This window comes from Eublepharis macularius, chromosome 11 (assembly GCF_028583425.1).
Source record: "Eublepharis macularius isolate TG4126 chromosome 11, MPM_Emac_v1.0, whole genome shotgun sequence".
Classification (NCBI taxonomy): Eukaryota; Metazoa; Chordata; class Lepidosauria; order Squamata; family Eublepharidae; genus Eublepharis; species Eublepharis macularius.
The window spans coordinates 54,216,637-54,235,755 of NC_072800.1; the positions used below are offsets into that span (position 1 = coordinate 54,216,637).

The 19,119-nt window shown below is 43.5% G+C and overlaps 2 protein-coding genes across 6 annotated transcripts in view; one reads left to right on the plus strand and one right to left on the minus strand.

Moving 5' to 3' along the window:
* Positions 1-15,798, minus strand: part of BZW2 (basic leucine zipper and W2 domains 2) — a 70,349-nt gene extending 54,551 nt beyond the window's left edge. The window contains exon 1 of one of the 4 annotated variants that reach the window (XM_054990802.1): positions 15,771-15,798. The gene's annotated coding sequence lies outside the window, so the exon portion shown is untranslated. Of the gene's footprint in view, positions 1-3,670; positions 3,852-13,852; positions 13,906-14,411; positions 14,617-15,770 lie in introns of those variants that run through there. The other 3 variants (XM_054990800.1, XM_054990803.1, XM_054990801.1) reach the window with 3 other exon arrangements.
* ANKMY2 (ankyrin repeat and MYND domain containing 2) overlaps positions 14,826-19,119 on the plus strand; it is a 28,465-nt gene continuing 24,171 nt past the window's right edge. Inside the window, exon 1 of one of the 2 annotated variants that reach the window (XM_054990798.1) lies at positions 14,826-15,086. In XM_054990798.1, the coding sequence (XP_054846773.1) occupies positions 15,020-15,086 (67 nt within the window). In that variant the 5' untranslated portion in view covers positions 14,826-15,019. The remainder of the gene's footprint in view (positions 15,087-19,119) is intronic. The other variant, XM_054990799.1, reaches the window with a different exon arrangement.

A 19,119-nucleotide genomic window follows, 5' to 3' on the forward strand; every position in this document is an offset into this window, starting at 1 on the left:
ATGAATGAGTAAAAAAGTATCAGGTGTGATCATGCATTGGCGAATCATATGAGGAGGATAGAGGAGGTGCAGGAGGTGCAGGAGGTGCATAGATCAGCGGAAGGTGGGTTCAAATTCCTAACTAGATATGAAGCTCATTGGGTGATCTTGGTCCAGGTGCTCAGCCCAGCTAAGAAGGAGCTGTGAGGCCAAACAGAGGGCTAATCAGATACACCGCCCTGAGGTCTTGGAAGAAGGGCAGGATAAAAATGTGAGACAGACAGGGATAATCACTGTGATTTTGCTGTAATTATGCAGAACGTGACATATTAAGAGCCAGTCAGCTTCTTGATGAGTTCCTCCGATAGAAAATGTCATCAACAGGCAAGAAGACTATCATATCTTTACTGTCAAGAAGTTTTCTCGAGCGTATGTTCAGAAATTAAACATATCTGACCCCCTAGATGTAGGATTTAAATTCAGAATTAATTTGAATGAGCAAAAGAGCAAAGAATAACTTGATTTTGAATTTGTCCAAAGGACTAACATTTTATTTATTTATTCTATTAAAATATTTATACACCACCATTCCTCTTAGCTCAAGGCAGCTAACTTCCAATGAGAACCAATACAGCTTTCATTCTAGAAAGGCACGAACAGTTGTTACATTATATGCTATGTAACGAAATGGTTACCAAGGGTGAGATGAGTGCTGGTTGCAGTTGATCTGTCTTAAGAAAAAGGGAACGTTCCCCATGAGGTTTGATGGTCTGTGGGGCCAGGGAGTGGCCTGCAGGAGTCTTGGTGTGGGATGCCCTTCTTCCTGGACTACAACTCCCAGCTGCCCCGGGCCAAGAAAGTGTGGGAAAAATAAGGGGTGGAGCAGCCTGAATAGAAATACCCAGCCCATCCTGAGGGGAAGGTAGTCACCTTCTTGGTTGAATAAGGAGAGGCTCCTGCTGCTGGGTGAGACCCGGGTGCCTAGGCCCTAAATGTGGAGGGCCTGGGAGGCAGCAGAAAGGAAAGGAAGGGGGAACCTTCCCTGGGATCACCACCCCTTAAGGTAGAGTAGGGAGCAGTGTGGTAGGGAAAGCAGATGGCGGTTCTCTTCTGTTTGATTTTCTGCCCTAGAGGTTCTGAAAAGGGGAGTCTACCCCTATGTGTTGTGCCTTTACCTGCTTTGTATATACTGCTCTGTATATAGTTATTAAATTATACTTTTTGAATATAAAGAACCTTGTGGTGCTCTGACTACATAACCTCCCCCACTTGGCACGCTACAAGAAGGGAGGGAGCCCCGGAGAAACTGCTACAGCAAGATTGGGCAATTCATTTCCCAGTAAGGAAATTCAGCCAGAGGGGTCTCACTGCCCCTCAGTCAGGCGGTGTACAAATCAGTGAGTGGTGGCAGCGATGGAGAGTGTGAGCCACGCCCACCAGGGACAGTGGGAGGCGGATAGCAGGGCTAGCAGGCCATTGACGGCGGCTCAGTTGCCTGGACTGAGAGCCAGCGCCCGTTCCGCCACACGCTAAACAAAAAGCAACGAGTAACTTTGATTTCATGCACTGGTGTTAGCCAGTTTTAAAACATGCTATGAATACTGAATTATCAAAAGTAAACCAAGCATACATTCTAGCTCTAAATATTCCCCTGCTGAACAACTTGAGACATAGTCTCTCTGCACGAAACATCTGACACGTGAAGAACAGGCGTCGGGAGATACAATGTTAGCCAGGAAGGGTAGTTTAAAAAGACAGAGCCAATGGCAGGGCAAAGGCTTTGCTATACACTGGAGCTGTGTGAAGGAAAACTTCAGCCCATTATAACCTTTCCAGTCCAAGCCCAGCTCTGGAAGGCAGCTCCAGTCCATTTCCATTCCTCGCTGCCCTCTGCTTGTGATCCCACAGTTTTAAACTGGAGAGGTGAAATTCACAGAGCCTTCTGAGAGGCATCTCCCACTTGATGAACATGCGCTGAGGCGTCTCGTGCAGAGAGACTCATATTGTATGTTCATAATTGTATTATACAGGCTCATAAGATAAAAATACATTATTTTTTTAAAAAGAGCAAATCACTGTGTGACATTTTGGAGAGCACTAAACAAATGACAAAGAGTTACAAACGCGCGCCTGTAATCCCAGTCTAACCACGGGAGGCTGAGGCCAGCGGATCGCTTGAGGTCGGGAGTTTGGCAATGCAGTCAGCATATAACGTCAGAAGACGACTGTATCGGTGAGCTGAAAGGGTCCAGGAGAAGTGGCCCGGCTCATACTAGCGGAGCGCGAAAAGCTCCAAGGATCATAAGGATCGCACTATGAAAACTAACATAGTATGTTACAGGTGCAAAAAAAAAATCCCAGAGGAATTGATTTACAATATTAAACCTTAAACACTTTAACAGTAATGCACAATAGAATATGCTTTTAACGACACATGTACTTCAGTGCATATTAAATCTTCAAAAGTAAAGGTTGAGACAATTTGGCACAATGAATTCAAACATTCTTTTTTAGCCAGAAATTTAAATCCACCTGTGATCTTAGTAAGTTATTGCATAGCCAGTTAATAGGACTACTTAAGTTTCTTTACACAATAATCTAAAGTTAAACATCCCCAAAATAAGAATCCCAGAGGTAAAGGAATGGCATATTTTTTCAGTATTTAGTCCATTTTCCCTAGAGTTTTATCTAATTAATGAAATACTGATGATGGATTCATCTTGTGTGTCCTGCAAACAGAATGCAACATTACTGCTAGATGTTTTGTTGAGATGGGTCATACGTAGAATGCGGGCACATATAAACTCCACTCCAGCTAAGGTGATTTGTGTATGTATCACTTCCCAAACAGGAACCATAGATCTCATGTACATCCAAATATGAATGCTATTTATTTGCACTGTATTGCTTTCAACAGGATGCACATTCATATAAGCAAGTAAATGCATACCACTTCTATATTTTGGTTACCTATTCAGAAGTATCTTTTAAAACCATAACTATAGCTGAATTGGGACATTATGCTTCATGATATAAATTTGTTTAGAACAATTTATAAGCCACTTTTGCCATATGCTCAAAGCCTTTAACAAAGAATTTTAAAAAATACTTCAGCCACCATGTTAAAATGAAACTATGCAAAGCAAGCACAAAATGTGTATGGAACACAGCTCACTTATAGTGAGTGCCAAAAAAGCCCTAAGTTCAACAAACAAATAAGTCTTGACAGGGCCAGTGCCAGAGGCCAGGGGCAGCTTCAGGGTTGTTGCTGTCCCTGCACGTGCATGCGCACCCTGGACTGTGTGATGACGTCACTGCGTGTGACATGCAGCATGCTGCTGCAAGCCATCCCCATTGGCGTGGCAGGCAGCTGGGATGGTGCGTAGGTGGCCTCCCAGCCCTCCCGCTCAGTTGCCCCGCACCGCCCTGTCCACCTGCACCGCCTGGCCTGCAGCTGTGTGCAGGCGACGGCAGCATGGCGCAACTGAGTGGGAGAGTCAGGAGGCTGCCAGCTCAAACAGCCTCGCGCTGCCGCCACCAACACACACTCCTGCTCAGGCACAGCAGCTGCGGGCCAGGTGCAGTAGGTGGTCGGGGTGGCACGTGGGCAGCTTCCCAGCTCCATGGCACACGCCCCTGCCCCTGGCGCCCCCTCTGGCGCCTCAGCTCTTGAGGCGGCTGCCAGACCCACCTCCAGGGATGCACCAGTCCTGAGTCTTGAGTCTTTTCGTTTGTTTCAATTCATGGATCAGGGGCAAGATGATTCTACAGGAGCCAAGTGACTGCTTGCAGCTTAAGAGCGTATCTCCTGCAGTGAAGAAACGTGAAGCACGACTTGCTTTGCTTAACAGTACCAGCATGGAGACCTTAGAGATAAGTCTCTAACCCAAATGTGGGTTCCAGCCCTGAAGGTGAAAGTTAACACCAGCATACTAAACTGACCGCAGAAGGACAGAGGCAACTGGTGTAAAACAGCTGCATATGCTCACACCCCCAAGATTCGGTAAGAGGCTTGTAGCAACGTTTTGCACCTGTTCGACATGCCAAGCTATTTTCAAAGGCAGCACATAATAAACACATTACAGCCATCAAGCATGGAAGGCGCAAGAGCACTGAATCAATATAGCAAGGTCACACTACAGTCTGTCATGGACCCTGAAATATCTAATTATCTACCCATGTGTGAGGGAGGAGGAACAAGTGCAATAGATAAAATGTGCCCTTGGCTGACACAATGCGTTTCAAGCAGAGATGGGTGCAGCAGCATTCACGGGCTGGGAAGTCGTAACAGCCACTAGACTTAGCCTTCATTCAGCTATGTCAGGATCAGGAACATGCTGCAGGCTCCCTTCCTTGACATGCTTCATTCCTCCAGTTCACATTTTGTTTTGTTTTTAATTGTTCAGATTTGTGACATCTGAACAAGCAATATAAGGTTAACACCTTAGCTCCAAGTAGAGATTTTTAAAATGTTGAAATAATTGTGTGTGTGTGTGTGTGTGTGTGTGTGTGTGTGTGTGTGTGTGTTAAATACGTGTAACTTGGGTTGCCAACTCCAGTGTAGAAAATTCATGGAGATCTGGGGGAGATGCCCATGGAGGCAGGAATTGGGGGAGAAATTTCGGCTGGAATCTACGACATACCATACAATCTGCCCTCTGAAGCTACCCTTTTTCTTCAGGGGATCTGATCTCGGTAGTCTGGAGATCAACCGTAATTTTGGGAGAACTCCAGGCACCATATGGAAGTTGGCAACCCTAACTGCAACACTTATTTTCAGGTTGATGAAATGTAGTTTAAGCTTTTTAGAGTAGTAAAGTGCACACACATAAAATTGTGCTTGTAAACTTCTTAATGTTATTTAAACAAGAATTACAAATATACCTAGGAGAGTCAGAATAGTGAGTCTATTCATTTAAATATTTGTATCCTGCTGAAAACAGAAGTAAACAACTACGCCTTGGTTCAGATCCAATAAGCCATAGTTTGTTGCTATGTGAATGCAATTCTTGGTTTTCCATGCTCCCTCTTCCCTTCTTCCAGGCACAGCCAGATAATTTAAGTGATTTCTGTTTTCACGCTGAGCCACTGCTTGCAACTGCACCCGAATAGGCAAAGTATACTTTGTGTTCTCCCTTAAACCAGGATTCCGATTTCAGAATTAACAATTGCTTGGAATTATGATTAGGCAGGAAAGGGGAGATCATAGCTAGTTCAGATATGAAAGACAAACTAAGGTTTGTAGTGGATCCTCCTATGGATGGGGAAGAGGACTGAAGCAGTAAAACAACAAGGTGAGTGAACTTGAAGGCCCCCCTACCCCTCACCGCATCTTGTTTGTATAATGGAGGTTTCAAGTTAGCAGCTGTTATACCCCAAATGAAAGCTTTATTGTTGGCCCTTAAAAACTGTACGTAGGTCTTTAGCATTATTAAATAGAAAGAGGAGAAAAGCTTACATTTTGGAAGGGAACCACTAAGAAAAGATTTTAGCCAGGGTCCACATAACTTCTAGATCTATGAATATCGATTTTTAAAAACATTTTTTCTTTGAACAGAGTTCTGTGTTACATCAAACCACTGTTAAAGTTCCTTAATTAAAAAAAAAACTATTTTCCCTCCAGCAATGACTGTTTGATTTAGAAGTGGTCAGACTCTTTGAATTCATAGCATTTTGGAGTAGGGTGGGTGGTGAAAAAAAAATTAGTTTGCAAATCAAAGGGGAGGGGGCAAAGTGGCCTGACAAACATTGCACAAAGCACATTCTGTGGTCCTAACGTCGCCTCCTGTTGAGCATGCCTGTTCCCAACAGGAGGTGAAATTAGGATCAGAGAACACACTTTGCACAGCACAATATCCCTTGACCTTAATCTCCCCTTCCAATATACTAAACGGTTAAAAGCTCAAGTAGCTTAATCCTCCCTCTCCTCTATGTTTCTTTTTCTCAAACTGACACTCAATGCTGTCAACATTATGTGCTACCTAAAGGGCAATGGGGCACACTTAATCTTGTCAAGACATCCCCCACCCCCATCTTTTCTCTTATTTGCAAACTGCATATTTATTTATTTTATTTTAGACTTTTATTCTGCTCTCCTGAGCAGGCCCAAGGCAGAGTACATCAGATAAAACATTTCATATACTTACATCGTAAAAGTTTAAAATTAACGCATCATAACAATACAGTATAAAAACTAATTCACACAACAGCAGCAACCAGTTCACCAATTGTAGCAATCAATTTGCGCCAATTGGAAGCAGACACGAGGAGTCCCCCAAGTATATAGAAACTCTGAAGACAGCCCCTTTTCACTGCCCTCCTGGTACGCACGGGATCATTTTTCACTGTTAGGTTGATCCAGCAAAGGACTGCTGATAAATTTTTGTGGAAGGGAAAATTCTATCCCACCTCGCAACCTCGCATCATTCCACTACTCTCACACCACTAGTACCTCCCCACCCTCTTGTCACTTTTGTGGACCACCACAGACTCAAAATAGTGGTTGAGATCTTATGACATCGCATTGCAAGATTGGGAGGGATTTTCTCTCTTTAAGTTACCATGTGTGCATCAGCAGCTTTGGCGTTTTAAATAATCTTCCTTAACATTTTCCCTCCATTATTTGGTCTTTCTGCCAACCTGGGGACTCTTATCTCAGTGTATGATTTTGCTACCACAGACTAACACAGCTAACTCCTCCTTATCTCAGTGTGGCCTCCTCTTCTGGATTTTTTGATGGGCACAACTGGCAGGGGTGTTGGGGACTAGTATATATTTGTGAGGTATACCCGTTTCTTGATGTCAGTGTTGAATCACTCACAATCTGCAGATCACTATTTACATGCAATAATATTGCTACTGCTTTTGACTGGATTATTAAACGAGCAACAGTCCTAATACTTTCACATGCTGAGAACATAGAATATCTTCAGATATTTGTTCCCTGAGTGCAATCTGGGAGTCTGGCATATTCTGTTTCAACACAAAGGTGAGGTTTTGGTACAATATGGTCTCTGATTCCTCTCACTATCATCTGTGTCAGATTCTTCCATCTTCCGCATTAAACAAAAATGGATGATTGTTTGAAAATACATTCATGCAGCAACCCACAACAATGTGAAAAGACTGAAAAGTTGTGCCTTCACTCCTGTGTGTGTGTTTCTTGAAGCTTGAAGCCATGATAAAGCTTAAAGCTCAGAATAAGATGTACCTTTGCTCATTTTTTGTCCCAAACTAAGCATTATTTCCTGGCAACATTTCCCTGTGCTTTGGATAGAAATTTGCTTAAGTAGGGAAACATCAAAACATTATAATAAGAATTTACCATCACTAGAAACATATCCCACACTGAGATGCAATTTTAGTCCGTGCCAGATAAACATATATGCTACCTCTTGTTTCACTGCAACTTTCCTACATGTAGAGAGCTGTGGGCACATTCGTTTCCCAGACTGTGTACAAGCAGCAAATATTCACACCATGCTTTAAAACCACAAATAGACAACACATAGAACAAGACTTGAAAACCCCTCCAGCCTTTAAATAAGTAGTTGGGGCTAGAAAAAGAACTTCCACTTCCATGTTACCTGATTTTCTTGTGTATTTATTAAAAGGAACTTTCTTCACCCTGAAATTGACATTTTTACTTCAGACTTGCTTCTGGTACATATAATTTGAGATCCAAAAGCCATGGTATTTAAAGCACAATACATCCCTACTTCCAGTGTAGGACAATGTTGGACTAGGGACCACATTCAAATTCCCAGGCAGTTCCAGGGGCATGAAACCTCCCAGGGGCTGCCTGGGCTCCTCACTCATAATCTGCCTAATCTACCTCACATATGTATAAGTGAAGGAAGCTGCTATGTTTCATTAATGTGGGACCACAACACTCTTCATTTTCTTTAAATCTTGCAAAATCTTTGAGAATTACATTAAAACTAAGGCTTCAGGTGGGTAGCCATGTTGGTCTGCAATATATCTCAATGCCAACTTTGTTTCCATATACACCTTAACAGCTTGATCACTGGGCCTAACACCACCAGCCATACTATCTCAGGTTCATTCACCTGCTCATCTTCCAACACTATATATGCCACCAAAGTGCCAAAAATGCCCTTCCACTCTCTAAATCGGACAAACAGGTCAGTCCCTACACAAAAGAACAAATAAACATAAATCTGACATTAAAAATCACAACGGTGAAAAAACAGTGGGAGTACAGTTTAACCTTCCAAGACATTCCATTGCTGACCTAAGAGTGGCAGTCCTCAAACAGAAAAACTTCAAGGGAAGATTACAATGTGACATTGCTGAAATTGAGTTCATTCACAAATTCAAAACGATGGATGCTCTAGGCTTGAGCAAGGACATAGGATTCTTCTCAGTACAGATGCTAATGTCCTGCATTTCTTCCCCTGCTCTAATCAAGCTAATTATATTTCATACTAGCATGATGCCTGTGCTTTACTACGGTATTTAACTACTTTAAATCCAGTTATAGTATTTATGAGTATGTAACATTTTTTGGTTGGGGGGGCTTGAGTTGGTTTTGTAGTATAATAGCATAGTACCCGAGCTTCACAAAAGTATTTAAATAAAGCAAGGCATGTTAATGCCTGAACTGATGAAGTGAATTTCAAAATGTAACATTTATTGAAGAGATTTTTAAAAGGAAAAGATCGTAGTGCAATAAATAAAGTGAAAAATACATACAACTTCTTTTTCTATTGAAGGATCTCTTTGTAGATCTCATTGTGGTTTCCCCCCACTTTGGAGCCCCCACTTGGAGGAGAAACTTGTGGGCTTGGAAGCCAGGAAGGTTGAGCATGTTGAGAAACTCCACAGGATAGTGGACCACATCATCCATTTGCACCACCGAGTCCACAGATCTGTACTCCATTTCTGCCCCTTCAAGGGAGTTGTGTTCCATTAATGATGGCAGCTTTGTCTTTCTTGGGGGTCAGAGTGACACGCTTGGACAGCTTGTCCATGGACTTCATGATAGTGATGATAACAGAGTATATCATATCGTTAGGTCTGCTAGGGTCATCACTACTGTGCCCAGGCCTGCAGGGATGTTCACCTTTCCCTTGGACTTGGGACTTGCTGGTACTTGCTCACTGCTGCTCAATGCACTGCAGGTGTACAATGTGCATATTTCTTTGCCGCATCTCTAAGTTGCTTCCTCCTTTTAGCATCAGTATATCTTGTACGTCTGCCAGGAGGCTTCTTGGGGGCAATAAGAGGTGATGGCTGCAAGAGGTGTGAAGTGAAGTTGGACTGAAGGTAGCGTGGTGTGATGGGCCCTTCGGCAGGTTCATATGAGAGGTCCGCATTGAAATGGCCCCTAGAAAGGTCGTACACCATCTCCCCATGAACATTTTAAAACTCAGTTGCCATACTGACTTTTATATAAAATCCCTTTCAGGAGTCTTGTACTGTCTTTCTTCAACTGTCTGCATTGACCTGTTTTTTACCTCAGAACACAGTTCCACAGCTGACCCATCAGCCTGCCAGCCACAAAGGAAAGCCAGGCCCCTCAGGGAGATTGGCAACCCTAGAGGGGGAGTGTATTTTTTACCTCAGGACACGTTCAATGACTGGGAGTCATTGAATGTGTCCTGAGTACTGCATGTATCCTGCATATTGTTTAGAATGTTGGGCTGATGGCCAATCAAGGCCGCATATGCAAATGACCTCAGGGCTGAGTTGGTAGTTGGTGGGGGGAGGGGGAGGAGCAGCCTCCCAGCCACACAGGGAAGCTGTATCCCTATGGGGAAACACATTTGACCCCTTTTTACCCCCTTAGGGGGTGAATTTCTTAAAATCCCTTCTTAGTGAGCCCCTACACCATAAAAGAAACGTCTTGCCCAAATTTCATACTTCTAGGTCCAGGGGTTTGAGCTGGGCGTTGATGAGTCAGTCAGGACACTTGTCTTTATATATACTTTGTACTTCCACATCCTATCTTACTTCTTTGCAACACTTCTCCCACCTTCTGACTGGGGTAAAAAGACAGAGATCTCCATTCCTACACATATTTGACTTATTGGAATAAACACACGTTTTGGAATGCTTTTGCAGATGGATAAAAGCAAAATACTACAAAGGAATAAAATTAGATTTTAAATTCTGCCATTTTAAACATTAAAATAATGCAGATTTTTATCCAGAGCATTTTGCCTTCACAGGACAGATCCCAGTAATCATCTGTTTACACAATGTGGTTCCCTGGGTGCTGACATTTTGCTGCTGCTTCCTGGCAATCAGAGATGGATTGCAGTACTGTGCAGAGACGGCCTTGACGTTTTTTAAACACAATCAGTAAGGAACGGTTCTCTTTCAATGCAATGGTCAGAAAAGGATTCTTCAATCTCGAGCATCGTGACAGGTCAGTAAAAAAGTTAATTTTAAAGAACACCAGAAAAAATTGTCCAGCATCCTAATCCTTAATGCTTTAGCTGGAAGTACATGCCACTGAAAATCAATAAGATATTCTGCTTAATAATAACGTATGAAGGACCAGGCTGTTGAATGGGTAGAATGTAGCTATTGTCCTTTAAAATACCACTCGGTACCACTCAACAAAAAACGCTTTGGCATATTTACTACGCTAGAACTGTTCATCTGGTTCCATCTTTCTGCTTCTGCTACTATAAGCTTTGGCACAACAGCTGAAGCAGCTTCTTGCAGTGACCTTGTCAACCTCCACCCTCCAGCAATTATATGCATATCTAAGAACCCTCCTCTACATGAATTTGCTAGCATAAGCTGACCTGTCACAGCGGCAATGTTTCCCTTGGGGAGCTAAGCTAAACTAAGCTGATCCAAGCTAAGCTATGCAGCAGAGCACAAAACTAGGCTGTGATTTTGTTGTTGTTGATATTGAAGACCCAAAGCATATTTTGCCTCTTACTACAAAAGCAAGCTAATGACGCAAGTCTCAAAACTCTCAGAAAAGTATTATTTCCAATAGCAAGAATATTTTCTGATTTGAAACAGGGAGAGGCAATGTTAAAACAGACACCTGGATAAAACAAAAGAGTTCATTTCTGCAGAGGGATCTGGATGCCACAATACTTAAAAACTAGGCATGCGTGTATAATCCAGAGGCCTTTGGGTGATATTTTCTTCCCACACTAGATTCTATTTCTAGCATGACATCAATGACCTTGGTCTGGAAATTCAGTAGAAACGTGTTTAATTTTTTAAACTAACAGAATCAGAAGTCATTTACTTTCTAGTACTTTGAAGATGAAAATCATTTGGGAAAAGAAACTTAGTTTTAATTACTGTTTTCTTCAATGGCAAGTGAACATTCTTTTGGCTTTGCCCTACACAGAAATCTTTACTAACATGCTCCTTATTCTTCCAAGTACTAATTTTTTAAAAATCTACATGCTTTTTGAGAAAAAAAGCAGTTATAAACACAGTCCCCTCACCTTTCAGGTCATCACAAAAGAATAAACTAGAGGTATTTGATCTATACGCATTTCAGTGGGAAGGACAACAGGCAGGACATCTATAGTTGTCCTCTTGTAGACAGAATTCATTCCAACAGCAGGTCATGCTTATATTTGCCAAGTAACGTACTACTAGCTTTAAACAGAATCCTGTCAACCATACTTCATATCATTCTATCCCTCAATCATCAGCGTTACTCCCTGGTTTGTGTGTCTTTTTAGAAGAGAGTCTTACATAAATCCAAGAGTCACATGATGAGGGACCACAGTGACAACAGGTGGAGAACTTTGCACTGGGCTTCAAGTCATATTTTAGTTTAATACAGTACACAGGAGAGGGAGGATCATTTCACGGTGCTATAACTAAGATGGGAAAACCATGAGCCTTTCCACACATCAGATCAATACAATTAATTCATCCCTTAAATCACAGCAGACCCTGTACCCAAGGAAAGAAAGGGACCTGTTACAGAGAGAATGCAAGCACCCTTTTATCTTCAGTTGGGATTCACTCAGATTGCAGAGAACACAAATAGCATATCTGAAGAGGATCTAACTATAAGTACCAACACAGACTGTGCCATAGGCATAATGGATCCAGAAGTATAGACAGCCTTTGACAACTGCTTGATGGCAAAAGAGGGAAAATACCCCCAGCAGCCGAAAAAACAATTATAATGGAAAGAAAGCATCTCATCAACAAAACACCTGCCTATTTCGATATATTCTTCTGTCAAACGAAGGCCTACTGCTGCCAATGCAAGTTTTCAGGTATGCCTCCCCTGGTATTTTGCTTTTTACAAAGGAACTCACAATGCAATCCTGAGCAGAGGCCTTTTTTGCACGAGTGATTTTTGCCAGAATTTGGAAGAAAACCTAAAGAAAGATGAGGCCAAACATCACCCATGCAAAAAAGCATGCAGTTTCACCCTTCTAAAGCCAATCAAGTACAAAGATTTGGAAAGGTGTATCTCTGCTTAGGATTGCACAACACAACACCAGTTTCCCCATCACGAATGTTTGTTGACTGTGGATGCATAAAACCACTTAAGAATGTTCACAGGAACCTAAGAAAAACAAATTGGAATTTTTCGTTGTAGTGCATATGTGACAAACAAAGGAATTTAAGGACCAAGAACTAAAAACTCTGCAACTGACAAGTCTTCAAAGATATGGGTCTCAACATTTTGGGAATATGCAGCTATTTGCAAACCCTGATGAGGTTTTATGGCACATACTGCCATAAGGGTGTTTTCTGGCTACCATACTTCTAGGTTTTATGATCAAAGATTGCAAACACTGCTTGATATTACCTTCCATCTTTAAGTGCTAAATGAAGAGAAAATGCCACTCTTGCCACCAGACTGAGCTTTGAAGGAGAGAGTATAAGCAGGGTTTTTATTCTGGGAAAAGAGGTGGCGGAACTCTCAAGAAGGAAATGGGGAAGAAACACACAGGTTTCTTTGAAATATTATTATTTTCAAGCACTATTTTTAAGTATTTTCAAGAGGTGCCGTAACTCCGTTCCATCGCATTCCCCCTGGAAAAAAAGCCCCGAGTATAAGAATGGCAAAGTGGAATTTTAAGTCTGGAGTCTAAATAGGAATTAAGTTCTATAGGACACTGTGGAACTTCCACGACTGGGATCCAGGTGTGCTCAATATAAACTCTGTTACGGTTTAAAGAGTTGAATTTAATTTAAATCCATTCATTGGTATTCAGAAAGGATACCAGTTTACAACTCACAAATGCCAAATAGTCATTTCATTAATTCTATAGGTCCATTGTGGCCACCTCTTCTGCTGGATTATTATATGCAAGTGAATTCAATCAGGAAGGGAGCTCTGAAGCTCATACCTTGGAAAACTGTTGGTCTTTAACGTGTTACTGTTTAACGTGTTACTGAACCCGGATCTTTTTTAAAAAGAGTGTCTATGAAGCAACTGGTTGTCCCTTTTTAACTGAACTGAACAAGTTCAAACTTGAATTTCAGACCTCCAATTCAATAAAAGAGTTTGATTAGAAACAACAACAAAAAATCCGCGGAATTGAACGTAGTTCTAAGGCTCCCCCCGCCCCCCCCCCCCCCATCGCCTTAGGTTATAAAACCTCAGGCATTTACTTTACAAATTTTAATACAAGACTGCTGCTCTACAACCACACAGAGAGACGCATTTAGACCCTCGATCTCCCCAGCTCATTAAGAGACGCCAGATTAAGTGACAAAGGCGGAGGGCGTTTGAACTCCGACGGCACCGGCGAGCGCCTCTCTCGCGGAACTGCGCATCCTGCCGCCGCCTTCCACACGCGCGGCTTTGTTTGGCCGCTCCCAAACGAAGCAACCACCATCAGCGCTGTAAAGAGAGGAGCTAAACCAAGTCTCTCCCCACAGCCCGCCCGGGTCTTACCGTAAGGAACCTCAAGGACTCTCAGGGTGCGCCTCGCAGCGGCCACAAGCCAGCCCGCCTGAAGAAAGACGGAGTGTCCGAACCCGTCCCAGCCGCCGCAGAACGCCCCCCTGCCCACAGCTCCACCAAGCCCGGCGCTGGAAGCCGCCAAGGTCCGCTGCAAAGCTGATTTTCAGCCTTCAAGCGCAACAGACACAGACGGAATCAAGCTGCCCTCCTCTTTAACTGTCTTGCTCTCACCTTGCTAAGGAGACCCCCTCCCTGCCTACTCCCTCCTCAAGTTCTCCAAGGCAGGAAGCCGTCCCATCTCCAGCGCACAGGGGATGGGGAAAAGGTGCTCGTTCCCAGCCTTTGCTAAAACGCCTACCTAGGCTGACCGCTTATGATGCGTGAAGGCAGGCGAGGGTGCACGACAGAGCCTCTCTCTACGCCCTTCCCCGGAGAACTGCCTTATAAGAGAGAACGGGGCACGCATGCTGCTTCTCCCTCTTTTGTGCACCACAAGCTATTGCTCTCCTATGATATCCCAGCTCCCTCGCCACTCCCAGCAAGCTGTTACCTCTCTCGGGGTAGTTGCTCTCGCCTACGGAGAAGCAGAAAAGCGGCGGAGGCGACAGAAGCAGCACCGGCAACAGCAGACAATGGAGAAGTGAAGGACAGCCACTTTGACACCCGCAGCTGCTCCTAACTCCGCCTCCCGGCTGTAGCATTGCATTCCATGGGACGGGGTGGGGAGCAAAGAGCGAGGACCTCGAGTATTTCCACGAGGCTCCTCCAAGATGTAAGCATCTTGTTTTCTTAGCAATGCAAGCCGAATTATTCACGTCTTGTGCGCAAGCCAGATAAATATATAAAGCGCCACGGCGCTCGCTCTCTCCGCCGCTGCACCCCTTTGGCAAGCAAGTGGTTTCAACCGCCCTCCCTCCAGCCCGCTTCTCGAGACCGCTTGTTGCTGCCGGAGGAAGTTGTAATGAACGCGCTTTTACGCAAGCGAAGCGGGGCGGGTTGTTATGCTTGCTGCGCTCCCGTTAACGGGGATGGTTTGCTTTAGAGAGCACAAGGCGAATATCTGAAGGAAGGTTCCCTAGTGGCACTCTGAACGCAAAGCTGCTCTGAAGGAGGAGAGTGAATAAGAATAATATATACAGATTGCTTTAAAAGGAGGCCATGGCTCCTCTAAAGAAAGGCGACTTAAGCGAGGAGGAAAAAGAGCTGCTGGGAGTGATTGGGAAAGGTAAGGCGCGCAGGTGTTGCGGGCGAGGAAGGAGACGGGCTGCCATGGGGCGCTACGGGATTTTGCGTGTAGCAAGCGACAGAGTGGGCCTCCCCAACAGGCAAGCTGGGTGGAGGAGAGCCAGGGCCTGGCGCCCCTTTTTGCGGGGTCTGGGCGAGGGCGCTCTAAGGGTAGGCCTTCCCGTGTTCGCCTCCCCGGTGAGACTCTGCGATGCCCGTTCACGGCTCACGGGGGTGCTTGCGCTGGACTAATGCCTACTGCCGGAGATCTTAACTAAGCGGTAGGTTTGCCAGCCTCCAAGTGGGACCTGGAGAGCTCCAGGAATTACAACTGATCTCTAGGTGACAGTCATCAGTTCCCTTGGGCCAAATTGCTACTTTGGAGGGGGGACTCTAAGCTGAGCTCCCTCCGCTCCCCAAAGCCCACTCTCCCCAGGCTTCACCCTCCCCCCAATCTCCAGGAACTTCCCAACCCACAACTGGCAAGCCTGCTAAAGCAGAGTCAGGCACAGTTGGACGGGAGACCACCAAGGAAGACTGGGGTTCCTACACAGAGGAGAGCAATGGCAAACTGCCTTTGTCCCTTTTTTGCCTGGAAGGCCCAGGGATTGGGGGCACTATGAGTCTGCTTCTTAATACCTCATAGCTCCCCAAAGAAAGGGGTGAGGAAAGGGTTACAACATACCAGAAAGGTGGAAGCCTGACCGCTATGACCCCTGTGAATACCCCAGCAGACTCCCTTGGCATGTGGTGTAGAGATGCAGCAGGCCTCACTCGAGGCAACCTGTGTTGTGACTTTCTTGTTTTGCCGCTGTTTGTTTGGCTAAGGACATCTTTGATGGGTGAAGGGTGTATTATTGTGTTTTTAGACCACACCTTTGTCTCCATTTACCAGTGAGGAGAGGCCAGTGACAGTTAAACCCTCCCGGCTAAAGTTGGGTGGTTCCTCTTATTCCTGATGTTTGTAGAGCAATGATACGTGATTCCCAGGGGGCAGAGTCCATGTTCATAAACAATATCATCCTGGTACTTTGAGTTCTGGTGGTCTTGTGATAGTTGGCATTGTATGCAGAAGCACCGAGTTACAGGCTATTAAAAGACATTGCTCAATTGACACTGTATGTAGAGAGCTTCATGTGGAATGTGAAGATGAAGTTTGTATCTGAAGCCTTCAGGAAAACAAACCTCTATGACAATTCTTTCACAGGGGGAGGGATTCCAGTGCCAGCATATATAGCCGGGCACAATATTTGGTAAATCTTTGTCCTTTAGCTTGGCTATTTTTAGGATAATTTCACCTGCTCTGAGTATCTGGAACAGGTAGGCTACTTCCTAGAAAACCTGTCATGCCTACTGCACGTTATTTAATCACAATTTGTATCCATGCTATTCCTCCAAAGTTGGTAAGGCTGAGAGATGGTGACTGGTCCAATGAGTTTCATGGATGAGTGGAAAATTAATTTAGGTCTCCTTCATCTAAAATCCACTGCTCTGTCCTCTGTGCCAAACCGAAGCAGCAGTTGTTCCAGTAGCATAAATTATTACTAACTTGTGATTACGAAAACTTCACATTGCTCATATAACAGTAACTTTTATAAATAATCTCTATAAATCTTTCCTGAATTGTTATACAGATTAGCCAGCTGCAGTTACATCTGCACTGGCTCTTGGCATTTAAAAATGGAATTGGTATTCCAACTTGGGATTTATCCATGCCTCAGCTGAATAGTAGTCATCTGTTCTTCTGCATTTTGGATGGGTAATGTGAACTTAAGAACCTCTTATTGTTAGGGGTATCCATTCTCTGTTTTTCTGTTTGTTCTTTAAAAGATGCTACTTATATATGTAGGATACAAGCCACCTTGGCCAGTTTTAGGCTAAATGCTATGTAGTTAGTTTTGTATTAGTCAAGTAAATTCTGGCTATCTTCCTCAGTAATGATCACTGAAGCTAGGAATCGATGAACTGTGACTTTGAAAAAAGTTGTGCAAAAATGGCTTGCTGGTGATTTAGCATTAAAATCACACTGTACAGGTTTTGTGTAGTCAGCAGTTTCTGAATATATGGGATCCTCTTACAACTTCTGTCAACAATGCAGTACATCTCTTGTTTGAACACTGTCAAAATAAAAGCTGGTGTACATGCTGTCAAGTTAAAAAAAAAATCTGTTCCATTCCCTATACTTGTTTTCAAGGAGAAGAAAGCAAAACAGATTTTAATGCCACCTCCAAACCAAGGCCTCTGGGAATGCTGCATGTTGCTAGTTATCATGAAGTTATATTGGGGAAATGGCTACCTTAGAGGCAAAAAAATCATGGAAAGATTTTGAACTCTTGAAAATACTGTGCACAAATATGACCTTGGAGTGAATGTGCAAGAATATAGTTATTTTTATGGCAGGAGCCTTCTTTAAGATAGAATACATAAACCCAACGGTATTTTTAATATACATTAAAACATTCATCTTCAGCCCATGGACTGGGACCTACAGCTGCGCCATGGAGCTTCTTCTATGGGGTCACAAATCCCTATAGAGCTGCAATTCTTTTCTTGTCTTTTGAACTTGCTCCCTGTGCACCTCCGTGCTTCTCTTTGCACGCTGAGAAGAGTAGCAGCGGGGTGAGATCACCAAGTGGTAGAGAGAATTCCTCCAAAGGGCTTCCCCTTGGTTTGTTCTTCACTATGGTACACCTCCTGGAGCTTGGCTCCCATTTTTGTCCCTAGCTCTTTTGGTCTGCTGTCCTTTGGTCTACTGTTTTTCACACCAGTGAGGTAATCTCTGATTCCACTTCCCGTCACATGACTCTGATGTTATGTGACTTATGTCACGTGCTTGCAGTTCAGTGGATCCCATATTCAAGGGGTCTTGAGCATGGACAGATGGAAGAGCACTTCTTTGGAAGATGAAACTGCTAAAGCTTTTTTCTCCCGATGTATTGTCGAAGGCTTTCACGGCCGGAGAACGATGGTTGTTGTGGGTTTTCCGGGCTGTATTGCTGTGGTCTTGGCATTGTAGTTCCTGACGTTTCGCCAGCAGCTGTGGCTGGCATCTTCAGAGGTATAGCACCAAAAGACAGAGATCTCTCAGTGTCACGGTCACTGGCGAAACGTCAGGAACTACAATGCCAAGACCACGGCAATACAGCCCGGAAAACCCACAACAACTATCTTTTTTTCCCGATTACAGCTGCTGTGAGTGGTCAAGTTATTATAGACTTGAATCTTATGTCAAAATGTCATAGTGTATCTCCTCCTCATAGCTTTTGGACCCTCATACCCCTTTTAACTTCTTCCTCCCCAATTCTGTATATATAATCAACCAAAAGAGGTTGTGTTATGCATCTGTTGGTGAACCCGTTCTGTGAAACTTTTTGCCTCAATAAATCCTACAGTCTTTTTAAAATGGTACAAGATCTCTGAGTCTTGCTAAAAATGCAAACTTTTGTTTCAAGTAACATTGTCCTATTTATTTATATTGCTCGCAACATAGATAGTATTGACTGGATTTACAAAAGGCCACTTTAGTATCCAAAGAAGCTAGTTTAACCAGCAAAGATATTTTACATGGTGAATATGCAACAAAGCAATTTCTACAATAAAACATGGGCCTCTCAGGCTCTGATTTCTAGCTAGGTTTATTGACACAAGTATTTATATGAGTATGTATTTCTTATGTTTGTAATCATGGGCCAGAAAAATAATGGCCAGTTGAGATACTGGTTCTGTCTGTCAACTGTGGCTGTTAAGAGATTGGGAACTGGCTGAAGAAATGCATACTTTACATTTATCTGAATCAGTTTTTGTATCCTTCCTTAACTATGCTTGTTCTTGACCTTAACTGCAGCAAATGTACATGGTTCCTTTCTACTTAGCTCTTGGACAGCTCTCTAGTCCTGAGAGGAAGGGACTAATACACTGAGAATAGGATTGAGGCAAGAAGTAGTTTAATAGTGTATTAAGGTATTTGAGAAGCTTATGATTTTTTAAAAACGAAGTATAAATTAAATTAATAAAGATTAAAAAGAAAAGCTTTC